Source organism: Melanaphis sacchari, unplaced genomic scaffold (genome assembly GCF_002803265.2).
Source record: "Melanaphis sacchari strain LSU unplaced genomic scaffold, SCAv2.0 Contig12_pilon_pilon, whole genome shotgun sequence".
NCBI lineage: Eukaryota > Metazoa > Arthropoda > Insecta > Hemiptera > Aphididae > Melanaphis > Melanaphis sacchari.
Window position 1 is genome coordinate 2967706 of NW_020270527.1, and position 17227 is coordinate 2984932.

Here is a 17227-nt window from a genome sequence, read left to right on the forward strand (position 1 = left end):
AAAAAAAAAAATGGTTTATTTCAAAATATCTTTTAAATATGATGAAAAACTTATGGTCCGTGTTTCATCTGATTTCTCAGTGATGAATTTAACCTAAATTATTCTGACTATAGATTTGGTGAATATTGAATTAAATATACATCCAACTTATATTTAATTAATGTCATGTTATAGATTTGAGTAAATCATGTCAAAATTTCTTGTATAACAGACATTGACCATCTTTTGAGTTGCGTGCTTACTTTTAACAGTAATAACTTCCATAGTAAAAAATTAAGTATACATTAATATCAGCAATGTATTTTATTGAAATTTATATAAGTAGAATACGGTTTATTCAACTATGTATTATTTTTCTGTTTTGATTTGATATAATTTATTGTAAAAAATAAACTACTGTTTATGTTATTATTTTTCTTAATACAATGACTTATGTTTAAAATCAGCTTATTTCATATTTTTATAATTGAACTCTTTTTAGAAATAACAAGGAATTTTTTCACTTTTTTTTTATTTGTTTTCATTAAATTCAAGATCAAACAATAAAATAAAATTATTTTACTCTGATGATTTAACCAGTGAGTTTGCCCATATGTTTTACATTTGTGTTATATAGGTGGTCAAACTTAATGATGATTATTTGCTAATAATAATATCAATAAATACTTAAACATGAAATTTATAAATCCTTTTTTTTGTTATATTAGATGTTATCGGTTACTGTACGTAGTGATTTGGCACCTATGATGTGTCGATTTTTGAAAACTGATTATGAATGGAACTGGCGTTTTCGACAAAATTTCTGTGAACAATTAGCTGAGTCTTTACACTTATTTACACCACTTGATATGTATCATCATATACATGAGGTTTGCTTGTCCTTACTCATGGACAGAATATCATCTGTTCGCCAATCTGCTTTATCACTGGTAATAAATGATTTTCTTTACTTTTACTCAATCTTGAAAACTAAATTAACTGTGTTTTTGTTATTAGGTTCCTGAATTATTGGTGGTACTTAATAAAAATCTTAGTTTAAAACGATTGATGTTGAATGAACTAGTTACACGTTTTGGACGAGCAGACTTGTGGAGTAGACGACAAATGTATGCTCAAATATGCTCTTACATATTAAACTATGGTGACCGGTGTCTGTCTACAGCAGATTTCAATAATGAATTAATGCCTTGTTTGCTTAACTTGGGTTCTGACCGCGTACCAAATGTTCGATTAATGGTTGCCAAAACTCTTTATACTCAAGTTATAAATAACTGTAAGTAAAACAAAAGGCAATAGGGTTAAAATTAATTTTATACTTAAAATTTATATTTATTACAGCGGTATTTATGGATTTACAAAATCCTCAGCATAATGTACTCACTGAAACCCTTACGAGGTTAAGAAGAGATGAAGACCGAGATGTTCGTTATTTTGCTGATAGCAACCGGGGCTTTGGTATTAGTGCTAATTAATTTATATTTATTTACATGTGCGATCACTTTTATATACTTATAATTTTATAGCAACAGTTATTCACAATAAAGTTTATTCAAAAATGGCTGTGCCAACTTATGCATAATATGAAAAATAAAAACTTAATATGTTTATTATTTATAAAAAAAAAACTTTTATTATTTTTGTTATTATTATTATTATTATTAATGTATTAATTGATGTATACATATATTTCGATTAATATATATTCAGATGAATAACATTTTATTTTTGCAATATAATATATTAATGTTTTTATTATTGACCAATCTATGTTCCTACTGAATAGTTTTTTTCCTTTTACTTCGTTATACATAAAGCCACATAGTATAAATTATATGTTTTCAATCAAATGAATGAACCAAGGATTCAACTAATAAAAATTGGAAATTATTAAAATAAGGAAAAATGTTTCAATCAAATTGTTTGAAAGAATGTAATTTTACAAGATATCATTATCTGTTTAATATACACAAAGTTTATAGACTTATAATATAAAAGAATAAAAGTAATGTATACAGGGTTACCCACTGTGTTTTCTCGTGTTTTTATGTTAATTAAATGATAAAACAGGAAAACAATGAATGTAACACCCTGTATAAATGTACATAACCATAAATAATAATTTGTAAAAAAAATGGAAGAGATCACATCAAAATTAACTGACTAGGGCTATTGCTGTGGCTGTTGCAGGAATACTTCCCTGAAACCTGTCGATTAATTGACGACAAACTGGACAAAGTGTTAGTTGTTGTGCACAGTTTTCACAATAACCTCTGAAACAAACAACAAAAAATATACAAAATTAATAAAGAAATAGCTGTATGTACTGTTCTATTGATACATATGTGACAATTACTTTAGCCAGTTAGTACTTATCTAAAATAGAATTTAGTTATCTGTAGGTAAATGCCAATTGTATTACTGTTTACAATTGCAGGATATTATTAATAATAATCCTTAAATTCATGAATCAAATTGTTATACAAACCCCAGATCTATACAAACAAACTAAAAAAGTACAACTTTTTCCAAAAGTCATAAAAATTTGAACCTACCAGAAAAGACCTAAAATATTATATAAGACCTTTAACTAAGTATGTAAGCTAATAAAATCTGATCCGACTTTATACAATGTCAATATAGTATGAATATAAAGATATGACTTAGCCAAGTGCTTGATCTGAATAAATATTTTCAATCGGTCCATTTCATTTTTAACGCATAAAGAAAATAAGTTATGAACAAGAAATATATAGCAAAAATTTTTAGGACCACATACATTGATAATATTTTAAAATGTATTATTTACTATTATATTAATTAAATTTTATGATAGATTACGATACTTCTTGTACTTATATTAAGTCTTGGGAGATAAGAATTGTAGAGACTAATATTTTTATTGAGGATTCATGTGAGTACCAGACCTGTGAAATAAAAACTATTAGTTCAATGTTTTTAGTTTAAAATCTTACCCAAATACTAAAAAAGTATCAGTTACAGTAGTGTATAAATCTTGCATATTCTTATAAAATATGTAAAAATGTCTAGGCCCCTAAAGCCGAAACTTTATTAGAAAATTATACTTGCAAATGTATTGTTTCCATAAAATAAGTAAAATGAAAATATTAAGTATACCTTGAACTAAATTGCTTATTTTGTTGTCTTAGAAGACCACACCCACATGCATGTCTTACATATGTATAATGTAACTAATTAGCATTCAGTAGAACGATTGTGTTGCAAGCTTTAATACTAGAGTGTAATTCACTAATTTATCTATTATCAAAGATAAAGGTTAGAACATAATCAGAAATATAACGTAATGTTTTTTTAAATTTTTGCACTAAATTTGAGCATTTTCAATTTGTAATATTTTACATACTCTTACCTTCTTAAAAATTAAAATATTGAAAAAAATCTATCACAACATAACTGGTAATGTTCTAACTTTTAGCTTTGATAGTTGGTAAATTCATTCTAATCTTAAAACTAACAACACATAATCTTCTCAAGTGAATGCAAATTTGCTGTTGTATAAATGCAAGACAAATATGGTGGTTTTTTAAAAAAATGTAACACAAATCCTTTTTTTAAAACATTGAAATTGTATATTAATAACTACTGTGAATTAATTTCTAATTTGCTAATCTTCAATAAAATATTAATTATATTAGGTATTTAAGACAAATATTATTTTTATTAATTTTTCTATAATATGTAATTTTTACATTAGGATCAATAGATTAATTCGAACAAAAAAAAAAAATTAATTTTATTGAAAGCAAATTTATTTTGTCTTATTATACAACACCAAAGAAATGTAACTTTATTTTATTTTTTTATTTTAATTGGACTTTTTTTGTATTGGAAAATAAAATAAAAGTTACCTATAAAATATTGATATTTATTCTTTAAACATCGATCTGAACAGAATTTAAGTCTAATTTGGACAGCAAGTGGATAATAGATCCCAAGCCAGTTTATTTATATGATTTATTAGACTGAACATTTTTTTTTTTTTATAATTTAATAAGTTTAAATAAATGTAAACAAGACTCAATATCGTTAAACAGTGTGCATAAGCAGTTTAAACACATTTCTAAATATGTAAGATAAGATACGAATTTTGACTGATTATAAATAAATTATTATTTAGATTAACTATTTCTAACAAATAGTTTTGAAATAAACTATGATCTATATTTTTCAGTAAATAATAAAACAAATTAAATAAAAACAGGAATCAATTGTCAGAACAACACCCAACCTAACATGAATACAAAAATACTAGACAAACCAATAATATACTGCAAAATTGGATAAATTCTATAACTTTCTTTAACTCTAGCATAAGTAACAAGTTAGAACTAATAATTAAAGAATATAAAGTTAAAATGATCTAAAAATAAGTAATATCAATATTTTTAAAAAAAGTCAGCACAATAAAAAAATTAAAAACATAATTTGTCCAAAACAACTAAAATTTATTAAGATTCACTCAATAGTGATCTCTTAAAAAATTAATCTAAAGATAATAAATACTTCTAAAGTACTTACTCATGTTTACATGGGTATAACATAACATCAGCTTTATGATCAAAACAAATTGTACATGAATCTTCATCAGCTGTCTGCTTGCCCAACAAACCTAATAATCCCAGTCTCATTTGCCTAAAAAAAAAAAATTAATAATTAAAATTCATTACTCAGATAATTATTTTTATTTAGATACTTTGGTAAAATTGTTTTTTCTTTTTCATCTAATGTTCCATAATCATTCATGATACTGAACTTTACTCCTTTAGGTGGATATTTGAATGGTTTGCTACCAAAGTTAAAACGACTTTGTTGAAATGTCATAAAACTGGCTGCAGCAAAAAACTCTGACCTATATTTGTATAATAATTAAAACATATTTAACATTTATTTTTAAATACATATGATATATAGAAGAATTATTTTCATACTTAGCATATTGAAATATTTTATCATTAAATGCTACAATTTGACCATTTAGGTAGAATGTTGCAGTTGGAGATGGTTTTTCAACTTGTAATAAGCAACCAACTGTGTCACCTTCTCGCCATGGCCTTCCAGATACACAACTTGTACATCGAGCGCCATGCCATACTAGTTGTCTGCAACCATCGTAGGCTACTGAATATTCATCATCACCTATACCATAACCTTCCTAAAATGTTTTATTTATATTAATTTGATATGTGTGATGAAATATATATAAATTTACATGATTAACGAATTTTGAATTTCTAGTTGACCATCCAATTTGCATAACACCAGAAGTTAATATTGTAACTTCATAGTACCAAGTGCCTTTGTCGATTTGGAATGTACAACGAACACTTTCGAAACTACAAGCATCACATCTAGCCTAGTTTAAAAAATGTATGAGATTGTGTAGGGATATATATAATTATTCAAAATATTGTTTATACTTCTAAACCAGAAGGACCCAGTTTTAAATACTCGCTAGCATCTTCTTGATTTAAAATGGCATTCACACCTTCCATAGAAACATTTAAATATGATGATGTTCTTTGATCATCCACAACTAAATAAAAATCATGATAAAATATTATTTTATTAAAATAAATATAAACATTATATCTAAGTTTTACATATATTGTCTAGTAGCCATTCAGCACAAAACCCAACTTGAGCGTAAAATGGTTGATCAGAACCTGTCAACCTTTCAAATATTGACAACATAGCCAAAGGTCCAGTCTTCATAAAAGTTTCAATTGTAAATCTGTTTTCTCCTATAAATAAAAACGGGAAATTAATAAATTACAGAACTATTAAAAATAGAAACACTTACTTATTTGTGCAAATTTTTCAAGTGCAATTAATGAAAATAATATAATTGATGGATGTACTTGTAAATCCTGGAAACAAAATTCACTAAATATTCAACAATATTTCTTTTATATACATTATATAGTATGTAATACTGATGTTTTTTAGTATTACTCACCATGTTATTAAAAAGATAAGTCAATGTATCTTTAGTTAATAAAGCAATACTTAAAGGTCCAGGTAACTTGTCAGCAAGTATACCTAATATTACACAAATGTTACGATGTTGGTCAACTGTTTTACGTTTAGGAGTTTTATTTGACAAATCTAACATTTGTGATAATTTCATTACAGTATCCTAAAATAAACAAATATGTATTTTAAACCAAATTAATGTATTTATAAATAAATTAAAAAAATTTTTTTTTTTACTTTGTCGGGTAGAGGGCAATCGTCAAGAATAACAGTTATAAGAGCTGGACTTAGTGGATCATCAAGGGGAATGACATGAATCATAGACAATACCACTTGAATCCAACCATCGCCATCATCAGCAACCCAATGTAACTTACGCAATGCTTCTGGAGCTTCTGTACCACTATAAAATAAAATATGATTAAATAAAATTCTAATAGATATGTTTTTCATATAAATTTTATTAAGCTTAAATCATTTTAGAATAGGAAAATACCTTTGCTGAGCTTTTTCCTTTTTTCAGTTCCTAGTTATTATTTTATTTTTTTCAAATAAATAAATACATTTTAATTACTTAATTGCCTAAATATAAGCTTATTGAATGGTAAAAAGATTAGGCAATTATAATTCAAAAAATCACGCTTTGGAATTGTATAATTAGTTTTTTTACATAAACTACAACTTTTTTAATTTTTTTTATATGTTAGGGTTAATTTACCATCAAGACTACTATAACCTAATATTTTGATAGAATAAGTTTTTGAAGATCTTACGAAATTAGCAAAAACGACATGTTTTGGGTTGATACTTATACTATAATGTAAAAAGTTTAATGTTTTTGATTATTTGTGATAATATTAATTTTATTTACAGAAAAGGGTTATGTTATAAGCCAATTATAGATACTAACTAAATCCAAATTTTTCTAAGGAGTATGCTATGAAATTTTTAAATTTCTTAAAAGTATTCAAATTATACATTTTACATTTGTCAAGACCTTATATTTACCCTATGTAATTAAAAATACATTTCAGATAATAGGTATAATTAATGTTTGAACTTTATGAAAAATAATTATTCATGAAATAAAATAAAGCATGTTTTATATTCAGAGAATAAACTATAAAAAATATTTTTAAATTATAACTGAAATATATAGAATATTTTGTTTACAATTGAAACAGATTTAATTTTATCTATTTAAATGCCATGAAGTATGATTAAAAAACAGACTAATCGTTTAGTAGCTATTAAGCAGACTAATATTCTACATTCCAATAATAAAATGTTGATTATAACTCATAATATTAGTAAAATATTTAATGTCTATGATCATATAAAAATTTAAGCCAGTTAACATTTTTATTATAAACTTACTTTAAATAATTAAAACATATATTAATAGTAATGAATTAGATAAATGAAAAAAGTGATAATAATTAATCAATTTAAGTATATTAGCATATTTTTAATAGAAAGATTAGAATAATTACAGAGAAATTAGGTAGGTAAGTATGTAATAAGAAACTAAAAAATTAAAACAATGCCATTCAAGGCCTTAAACCTTGAAAAATAAATGTTAATAAAACAAGAACCAATATTTGTAGTAAAATTTACTGAAATTAATATTTTATTAAAATTATTTAGATAGATTAAAATATATTTTGCTCTATCTTGTCTATATATTTTGTAATCATTGCAGAATAAAAAGCTATTAAGTTTTTTTAAAGCTAAATTGAATGAAATTTATTGAAAATAATATTGCAATAAAAAAATTAATTTAATATAAGGTTAAAAAAGTTACCTACATAAAAAAAATAATGGAGCAACATCAATAATTTTTTATGAAATCCTACAGAAATAATATTGATAATCACAAAGAATTAACTTATACAAACATTTGATAAGTGAGCTATTTTTTAGTACCTTAAAGGTATTAATAAAGCTAATATTTTAAATGAAGAATTTATTTAATTTTATCAGATATTTGTAATTGGATAATTTATTTGTAATCTCATTGTTCATTATTTAATATTAGATAGGTACTTATTGTACTTATTTTAAATTGAGCTAGTTTTTTTTTCTTGGATAGCCAACAGTGAAGGAGGATCTGTGTAAATATTACTACTTCTAAAGCTACAACTAGAGTTTACAGAACAGAGATTTGAATGAGGTTTCAGTTTTTTTTTTTTTTTAAGTCACTGGATTTTGAAAATCATAAAAATCTTTTTTCTTGAACATATTTTAATATCAGTCTGTCTTTCTAGTTTTAATATTCTATTTTGTGTTTATAAAAGATAATGCATTTGCCTACATATTCTCATTAATATAACAAAATCCACTTTTAATAATATACAACAAAATAGCTTTTACATATAGTTATATGAATACAATTAAAAGGGTTGTCATAATATTATCTTAGCCTTTGTTTTATCTTGCCTAGAAGATATATGGTTAAATTATATATACCTAGATGGATACATATGTTAATTTCTTATTATTTATTTTGATTTTACACTGGTCTTTAAATTTTTGATATTGTTGGAAAATTCGTTATAAAAATTGTAAAATTTTTGGATAAATAAAGATAATTAATATGTTGTGGGTACTTTAAAAAAAAACAATAGATGTTATGAAGTAGGTACTTAATTATGAAAGCTGATAAATGGTTTTTCAGCATTTTACTATAAGTTCATATCTTATAGAATCTAAAATAATAAATATATTTATATAACGAAGTAGTACTATAGTATAATAAGGTAGTTTATTGTGAGAAAATTATAGTCTGTAGACAAATACCTCATACATAATTACTGAACACAAACCTAGCTTGCACCGGAAATGCTTACTTCTCGATAAGTCCCAAATTTTTGATGATGCTCAACGTCTGAAGCACAAGCGAATCAGTTTGTCTAACCGAACCACTACGGCTACGATTCCTGCCAAATATGAACAGTCTTCGTTCGCTGCCATCCGCTCCATGCTGACCAAACATGTTTGTCACATTTTCGCCGTTATGACACGATTTACAATGGAACGCACCCATGAAAACAGTTACCACAAAAATGACGACAATAGTGGGAGGAGGAATACGTAAAATAAAATTTAAAAAATTGTCACTTTTATTATTGTTGGTAAATGTAAAATTGTCAGTATTGTTATTGTTCGTCCGTCAGATAGTCGTGTAGACGATCGCCGGACTCCGGTGCACTGCACACTGCGACAGTTATCTATGGTCAAAATATTATTGAATTCTAATCTTGTGCAACGAGCAGCGATTGCCGCGGTTTACATCAAAAAACATTATTGACGCCGTTGGAACCGACTAAAGTCAAGTGCGCCATTAACGTTGCCGAGTGCTAACCGACCGCGCGCGCCCGCCCGCTCGTGTGTGTGCGTGTTCAATTTCAATATCATATACGTCAACAACAATAAAAATACATATTATTAAATGCGGAAAACGATAAATCGCGCGCGCGTGTGTGTGTATCTGGTTTACGTATAATATTGTATGTATGTGTGCGTTTGTATTTAGTACAACATTACGCACTATGTATCGAGATAATTGTTTAATGTTTTGTACGTTTCATAGACACGACTATAGCGTATAATATATGTATGTATACATATCATTGAAAAAAGATTAAATAATATATTAGTACGGTTAGTGATTCATCGTTAAAATAATAATAATAACAGTGGAAAAAACTTCCTATAGTAAAAAAAAAAATAAGACTGAGTTTCAGCTGATGTTATCATCAGCCATCCGGTCGGCGCGCATGCATCGCGGACACGGTGTGAAGGTGACGTAAACAAAGAGTATTTACTCGGTGATAATAAATCGAGGGCCAGTGCCCAGTACCATGTGTGCGCCTCGGCGCTACCAAATCAAGGTCAATCGCCGAGACCGGCCGGCTCTCGACCATTACCATTTTCCGCTAGTCGCCGCGTTTTTCTGCAAACGGAAAGGGCGCACGACTAAACCCAACTGTCTCCTACTACGTTTCCATAGAGCGGAATCGCTGGATTGCCGAATTTGAAAACAGGAGTGAGAACGATGGAATGAATGAGCGAGTGACGACGGCAATCCTCAATTTACAAGGTTAATGGTTGTTCCACCAGGCGCCGAGTGCACACCTTGCCACCACAACCCGGTCACCGTACTCGTATTTCGTGGTATAAGTACGACCGGACTGACATGCTCGACCGTTAGTTGTTGCTTGATCGTCGATCATTCCTTGACGATCGGGACGAACATCTACGTGGCTTGTACACGAACCTAACATACCGATTTTTTTGACATCTTCGCCACTAAACCGGACGCCACTAAAGCTCCTTTTCGTCTTCAGTCGTCATACCACTTGAATTTGTCATGGGTAAAGTCGTGACGTGCGTGGCACCCGTCAACATAGCCACTATAAAATACTGTGAGTTTTGGCACTTTTCCACCTTGCAATTTAATCCTGCATGAATATTATATTTATTATATTGTTTTTTCCTGTTTTCAGGGGGCAAAAGAGACGAACATTTGATATTGCCTCTAAACGATTCAGTCAGTCTGACATTAGACTGCGATCAAGTGAGTTTCTATTAAACACTTGTACCAATGATTGTATTGTAATCATGTAATCCCTTAAAAATAACAGCCATTATTTTTCCTACTTTACTGAGCCTTTGAAAATATGTTTCAAATTATTATACCAACCTTTTATATTATGTAAACATAATTATCAAATTCATTATATTTATACAACAAGCAATTATTTTTTTTCATGTCCATTTGATCAAGAACTTAAAAATGTATTAAATAATAATAAATACATGTTGTACAATAATTATTTATTGACAGTTAAAAATCTTGTTTATAATTTATAAAAATAGCTTTATAGTAATACCTCAGGGTGTCGCCACTGGGCGACTTCCGCCTCCCGTTAATCAATCATCATCACATTTACTTATTGTATAACATGTAAATACAGATTGTAAAAATTATGTTTTGTTCAATAAAAAAAAAATAAATAATACCTAAGTATACATTTGGGAAGAATAGGGCTTCTATCTTTTGCTTTAAAAATTGTTGAACTTCATTAAATAATCTATTTTTTTTTTCTTTTTACAGATGCACGCTAAAACTTCTGTTATTGCAGGGCCGTTGATAGATGAAGACAGTGTTTGGTTAAATGGACAGTAAGTGACTTGATTTTTTATAATTGTTAATAAAAGTTGTTGTATTAATTTCTAAATTAAGGCAAATGGTGTGTTAAATTAGTCACATAACACATTGAATAACATTGAACACTTTAAATAACATAAATTTGCTACTCATCTAGATTTACTTGTAAGATTTGCTTAGTCTATTGATAGACTCCTTTTGACTATTATAATATATTATCTTATTTATTCAAAGTGTGTATTTGATAATATGATATATGAAGTATAATTATCATAACAATAGTGAATAGAGTATTATTATGCTTGTATATAGATATTTATATTATTTGATGAACTATATTTCCATTTATTTAATCACTTTATTTTTTTTATATATAATATTATAAAATCTTTTCAATGAAACAACATTTTTTATATAATTTATATTAACTCCATTAATAATAGTACTCAGTTTAACTCCCCTAATATATTGAATGATTTGATTATTAATTATTATGTAAAAAATTATTTACCTTACATTATTTAAAATAATTTTTTTAGTCTAAATATATTTATTTCAGTTATATTTTATGATTTGCAGTTATTTAATAATAAATTATATAATATATTTGTACTTTGTACTTTTGTGTTTATATCTCTAAATAAATATAAATGTGCATAGCTAAAATAAGACATTTAATTGAATAACTTATGAGGTATGGATTATAATATTTTCTTTTATTAACAAATATCCACTAAATTGCAATTAAATATAATTAATAGTTTTGTATAGTTGTAATCATAAGTTAATTATGAGAAATATTCAATATTTTTTTATATTAATTAGACAATTGAATTGCTTTAATATATATATATATATGACAGACTCATAATTAATATTTATTAATAATTTATAAACATTAATTGGTCATTATTTATATAATTAAAATAATTGTTAAGTATTATTAGTATATAGCACTACAGCTGTTGAATTTATAATATCTTATTTAATCAAAATTATAAATATGACTGATTTTGTAAATCATAAAATTATCAAAATAGGAAATACATTTTAAATACTTTAAACTATCATATTTATTTTCATTATTATTAGTATTATGTTTAATTCAATAAAATATTATAAATATATATGTAATAAATAATTTTAAATTATCTGAATAATTATAAAATTACAGAATTATGTCCATTGAAACAAACGAACGTCTGAAAAAGTGCTTTCAATTAAGTAAGACTGTATTTTAATAACATAAATTTAAATTGTATTTATTGCTTTTTTATGAAATATATTATCATGTATAAATTACATTTATTTTATGTTTTTAGTACAAAATTATTTTTAGTTTTTCTTATAAATTTGTTTTATCCTTATTTTAAATTTTGAGTTGAGCAATGAATGTAATTATTTATTATTATTATTATTTTTATGGTTTGTTTGTAAGACTTCTTTTTTTTCACTAAAAATATTATCTTATACTATTTATTTTAATCTATGGAAAAACTATATTTTTAATCTATAAAATTTATTTTTACTATAATACAAAAATTGTTAGTAACTTTTCAAAATAAATGTATTTATATATATATATATATTTTTTTTTTTTTAGTAAGAAATTTAATCAAAACTCGAAAAGGTGAAGATAGTCAAGAAGCAAAATGGAATATAAGGGTTTGTTCAGAAAATAATTTCCCTACTGCAGCAGGACTAGCATCATCAGCAGCTGGTTATGCATGTCTTGGTTTGTATATTTTCTAAAATTATTCATAATTAGATGTTTAAAAATGTATATTTTTTTCCTTAAAAATATTTTTGACAGTATTCACATTAGCTAACTTTTTTGGCTTGGTTGATGAAGATCTACCATCTATAGCTAGACAAGGTAGTGGAAGTGCTTGTAGAAGTATTTATGGAGGATTTGTTCATTGGAAGGCTGGTATTGATGATCTGGGTTCAGATTCTACTGCAGTTCAAATTGCTGCGGATACACATTGGCCAGAGATGAGAATTATCATACTTGTGGTAAAAAAAGTTCTTATGTCAAATAATTTTAATTATTTTGCGATTGAAAATTTAAAATATGGATTACTATAATTTTAAACATTCTTTGTGAAATACATTAATTTTACAATATTTTATAATTTATATTACATCTTTAATAATAAACTACTGAGTTATACTTTAAAATTTAAATTCCTATCAATTGGTAGAAAATTAAATCTATAAGTAAATACAGTTTTAACCTTAATTTACATAAAGCAATTTTTAGAATTCAATGTATATCATTGCTTCAAAATTTAGTATCACAAGGTTAATTTAGCTCACCCAATTAATGTATTAATTATTTTTTTTTAAATTATAACTCATATTTCTTATTATTTTTCTTTAGGTGAATGATTCTCAAAAAAAAACTAGTAGTACTGTGGGAATGAAACAAGCAGTTCAGACAAGTGAATTACTTAAATATAGAGTTCAAAAGTGTGTACCTGAAAGAACAAAAGAAATCATTCAAGTATAATTATTTCTTAAACATTTAATTACAGATGCATAAATACTATATTTTTGTCTTAGGCCATAACAGATAAAAATTTTGAAAAATTTGCTGAAATTACAATGCGAGATAGCAATCAATTTCATGCAGTTTGTTTAGATACATATCCTCCTTGTGTTTATTTAAATCAAGTATCACATGATATAATATCTTTTGTTCATGATTATAATGAAGCTGTTGGCCAAATTAAAGTATATGATTATTTTTTTAACTTATTTTATCATATTTAAGTGGTAAGTGTACTTTAATGGTTTTTACTATTTTAGGTTTCTTACACATTTGATGCTGGTCCAAATGCATTTTTATTCATTCAGCAAAATGATTTGAATTTGTTTATGTCGGAATTGGTTAATGTTTTCCCATCAGAACAACCTAATTCTTCATATTTACGTGGAATCATGTCAACACTACCTTATAATGTTTGTTATTCTTTGAGTTAAACAAAATTTTCAATTGTTTATTTGCAATTTTATTATTTATTTTAGGTAAGACCTTATGGGTTTAAACCCAAAGATAAAAATCTTCTGAAGTATATCATGGTCACTAAATTAGGTAGCGGTCCAAGATGTGTTAATGACCATTTATTAAATGAAGATGGTACTCTTAAATCAAGCAATTAAATTTTAAATTGATGAGGTCAATTTTTAGTTATTTTAATTTATTGTTATAAACCTATTTATAAAATATTTATTGATGTTGCCAAATTTATAACTAATTGTATTGCTTTATTATTGGAGCAAAATATTTACATTTATGTAATTTAAATGGGCACTAATCTAAAATAAAAGACAATATTTTATAATTCAATTTATTATAAATTATTTATTGTTACATTTTTTTTTTTTGATATCTATTTACCTTAATATAAATTTTTATATATTTTCATGTCTGTTATAATAAACTTTTGCAATGGGTTTATTTTTGTATTATTGAATGAATTAAAAGATTGAATTTTTTAATATGTTACTACTTATATTATACATAGACGCGTATCATCAAATTAGAATACAAATTTGATGGCTATCTTGTAATATGCTTAAAGTCATCCTGTACATTCTGAATAATATATTAAATATTAATATCCAAATTTATTGGACTTGAAAATCAGTTGTCTGGAATCTTTAACTTGAATAAATGTCATATATTTGTCATTTATAATTCATACTTAAGAGTACCTCAGACCAATTTCTATTTCTTTTAAAACAATAGGTTGTAATTCCAAAGTATTGTTTCAAAATAATAAATAAATCATTATCAAGTCAATATATAATTATAAATTTTAATGAGAAAGACAAGTGTAATGATAAATAAATAAATATAACACAATTTTAATATTTTATAATCTTACATTTTTATTTAAAAAAAAAGGTATTTTCAGCTCTACTATATGGAAAAAAAAATATAAATTTGTAATGAATAGTTATAATTATACATAATTACAACTGATGTAAAATAATATGTATGTTTGTTTATTAAATAAATTACATTTAGTTTTACTAAAATAACATATTACAATGAATTTTTCTTATAATTTTGAATGTGACATTTTTTTTAAATCGACTATTGGCCAGGCTCTAAAAGAAACAAAATAAAAATAAATAAATTAGATACTTTTACAATTTAAGAACACAAAACAAAGATAATTATCGTCACTATTCAAAAAAATAAAGCAATCAATAAATAAAAAATTAAAATCACTTAATTTTAGAATAAATATAAGATAAAAAAAAAAATTTGGAAATAATAATTTGTAAGTTCAAAAATAATTCTCATGTAATTAATTAAAATGTCTTTACTTAAGTACAAAAACAATATTGTAATTATAAAGTATTTGAAAAAAAAATATAAACAAAATATAGCTAATACATATCTGAGTATATGGGTTTCACAGACTTGTAAAATATAAATAATATTAGTGAATACTAATATATTTATAAAATAACTATTAATTTTAAAATGTGAGTAAAACTTAAAATATTCTTATATCAAGCATAATAAAAAAATTAAAAGAGAATTGTTATTCAAAACTTTTAAATACTTTACAAATAATAAACTTTATATTAATGCATACAAATCCATTTATTCAAATTATTAGTACATTTTGAAACATTCAACCATGCAAAAACTGATACTCACTAAATTATAATCACACTATAACTTACTAAAAATGTATAACAATTTTTCAATTGTTTAATTTATATAAGTTCAAGCTTTTTCATCTGAAATATTGCAATTTTATATAAAGTTTATAATATCAAGAAACTACTATATTATACTTTTTTTTATCTAATATAATGAGTTATCTTATCAAATATTTCTTCTATTGATTTATAACTTGAAACTTGATTTAAAGAAATATTTAATTAACAATGTATTTTTTATAGATTTTAAAAATCTGTAAAATCTTTGCACTCTTTCATGGTTTAAACACTATTGCTAAAAGTCAATCATATGTTTGTCAAAAAAAAAAAAAAAAACCACATCCAAAACCTATGTGGAAGTTTGGAATAGCATGAATAAAATAAATTAAATTGATAGAATTTTAGAATTGAACTAATCAAATGTTTAATCCTAATTCTTGCTGTAAGAAAATTATATCAAATATAATACACTAAAATACATGGGTTTAATAAAAATCAATCTTATAGATGTACCTTAAACTAACTTTATTCTTTATTTCATATGAAAAATTAAAAATTAATAAACAAATTAGATTGATACTTACTGGATGGCTTTCCTTTAACCCATGGGGTAAATTTTACATGTGTTTCATCGCGCTTGCTTGCATTAGCTTGGAGTTCTGGTTTTAACACTCTTCTTACAACTTTTGCAGCAATGTTGGAATAATTAACATAGCTAAAATTAACAAAAGAAATGAACTTAATTAACATGTTAAAAATTCAAAATTTAACAAATGATTTTTATTCCAGTCCAATGTTTTTTCAATTGATTGCAACAAAGGTAACAATTTAGATATTAATTATACAATTATACAATCTATATCATGATTATTCACATAACAGATTGAAGAACAATAAGTTAATGATGAGCTTTAACTCTGAATGAAATTTGGACCTATATATGAATATGGAAAATAATTATGAGCCATAATATGAAACGTTAAATTTCGCAATTAACATTGAAAAGCTTAGAAAACGTGTTCCGTAAAATCAGAGGGTCTACGGACTGACGCCTATTTGGAACGTACACTATAGGACATTGTCCAATTACACAGTTTTAAATAGGCGAAAATTATTACTTCAATCCAGCGGCTCTCCAGTAACTCATGATGATCGCTGTTGTGAATGTCTAGTGGCAGCAAATTGAAAAGATCCTGAAATCGAACAGACCGTGCGGTAAAAACAGTATAATACTGAAATCGACACTATATTATTTCCCTTAAAAATATGTGGTATGTAGTATGTACTATGACTACTATATAGGAACTTGAAAGTTAAAAGATAAAACATATGTGCAAACCACAAGGTGATAATATT

The 17227-nt window shown here is 25.3% G+C and overlaps 4 protein-coding genes across 7 annotated transcripts in view; 2 read left to right on the top strand and 2 right to left on the bottom strand.

The window, feature by feature from the left end:
• LOC112591197 (serine/threonine-protein phosphatase 4 regulatory subunit 1-like) overlaps window positions 1-1541 on the top strand; it is a 24658-nt gene extending 23117 nt beyond the window's left edge. For all 3 annotated transcript variants that reach the window (XM_025334933.1, XM_025334935.1, XM_025334934.1), the window contains 2 exons: window positions 997-1273; window positions 1339-1541. In XM_025334933.1, coding sequence (XP_025190718.1) covers window positions 997-1273; window positions 1339-1472 — 411 coding nt within the window. In that variant the 3' untranslated portion in view covers window positions 1473-1541. The remainder of the gene's footprint in view (window positions 1-996; window positions 1274-1338) is intronic.
• A 375-nt stretch (window positions 1542-1916) lies between these two features.
• Window positions 1917-9673, bottom strand: LOC112591200 (RING finger and SPRY domain-containing protein 1-like). The gene is made up of 11 exons (XM_025334943.1): window positions 8862-9673; window positions 6250-6415; window positions 5996-6175; window positions 5840-5906; window positions 5640-5780; window positions 5457-5572; window positions 5249-5392; window positions 4968-5191; window positions 4733-4888; window positions 4558-4671; window positions 1917-2270 (listed from the first exon to the last, which is right to left on the bottom strand). Exons 1-11 carry the CDS (start codon window positions 9056-9058, stop codon window positions 2153-2155), a joined length of 1623 nt encoding a protein of 540 aa, XP_025190728.1. The 5' UTR covers window positions 9059-9673; the 3' UTR covers window positions 1917-2152.
• A 232-nt stretch (window positions 9674-9905) lies between these two features.
• LOC112591201 (diphosphomevalonate decarboxylase) lies at window positions 9906-14419 on the top strand. The gene is made up of 10 exons (XM_025334944.1): window positions 9906-10439; window positions 10521-10591; window positions 11132-11199; window positions 12360-12409; window positions 12789-12920; window positions 12999-13201; window positions 13569-13691; window positions 13751-13921; window positions 13997-14149; window positions 14216-14419. The coding sequence occupies exons 1-10, from the start codon at window positions 10385-10387 to the stop codon at window positions 14348-14350; spliced, it is 1161 nt and encodes a 386-aa protein (XP_025190729.1). The 5' UTR covers window positions 9906-10384; the 3' UTR covers window positions 14351-14419.
• An 865-nt stretch (window positions 14420-15284) lies between these two features.
• LOC112591210 (protein stunted-like) lies at window positions 15285-17151 on the bottom strand. 2 transcript variants are annotated; one of them, XM_025334955.1, is made up of 3 exons: window positions 16990-17148; window positions 16456-16586; window positions 15285-15304 (listed from the first exon to the last, which is right to left on the bottom strand). In XM_025334955.1, the coding sequence occupies exons 1-3, from the start codon at window positions 17016-17018 to the stop codon at window positions 15291-15293; spliced, it is 174 nt and encodes a 57-aa protein (XP_025190740.1). In that variant the 5' UTR covers window positions 17019-17148; the 3' UTR covers window positions 15285-15290. The 2 variants fall into 2 exon arrangements, with proteins under 2 accessions (XP_025190740.1, XP_025190741.1); XM_025334956.1 differs by lacking the exon at window positions 15285-15304 and adding an exon at window positions 15894-15949 and having other exon boundaries at window positions 16990-17151.
• Between the last annotated feature and the right edge of the window lie 76 nt (window positions 17152-17227).

Coding starts and splice junctions, on each gene's coding strand:
- LOC112591200 (XM_025334943.1), bottom strand. CDS start 9,058: ATGGGTGCGTTCCATTGTAAATCGTGTCATAACGGCGAAAATGTGACA. Junction 5,393..5,456: donor TGGGTCCTTCTGGTTTAGAA/GTATAAACAATA, acceptor TTTTTAAACTAG/GCTAGATGTGATGCTTGTAG. Junction 4,889..4,967: donor AAAATATTTCAATATGCTAA/GTATGAAAATAA, acceptor ATACAAATATAG/GTCAGAGTTTTTTGCTGCAG.
- LOC112591210 (XM_025334955.1), bottom strand. CDS start 17,018: ATGAGTTACTGGAGAGCCGCTGGATTGAA. Junction 16,587..16,989: donor TGGAGAGCCGCTGGATTGAA/GTAATAATTTTC, acceptor TGTTAATTTTAG/CTATGTTAATTATTCCAACA.
- LOC112591201 (XM_025334944.1), top strand. CDS start 10,385: ATGGGTAAAGTCGTGACGTGCGTGGCACCCGTCAACATAGCCACTATA. Junction 11,200..12,359: donor AGTGTTTGGTTAAATGGACA/GTAAGTGACTTG, acceptor ATAAAATTACAG/AATTATGTCCATTGAAACAA. Junction 13,692..13,750: donor GAACAAAAGAAATCATTCAA/GTATAATTATTT, acceptor TTTTTGTCTTAG/GCCATAACAGATAAAAATTT.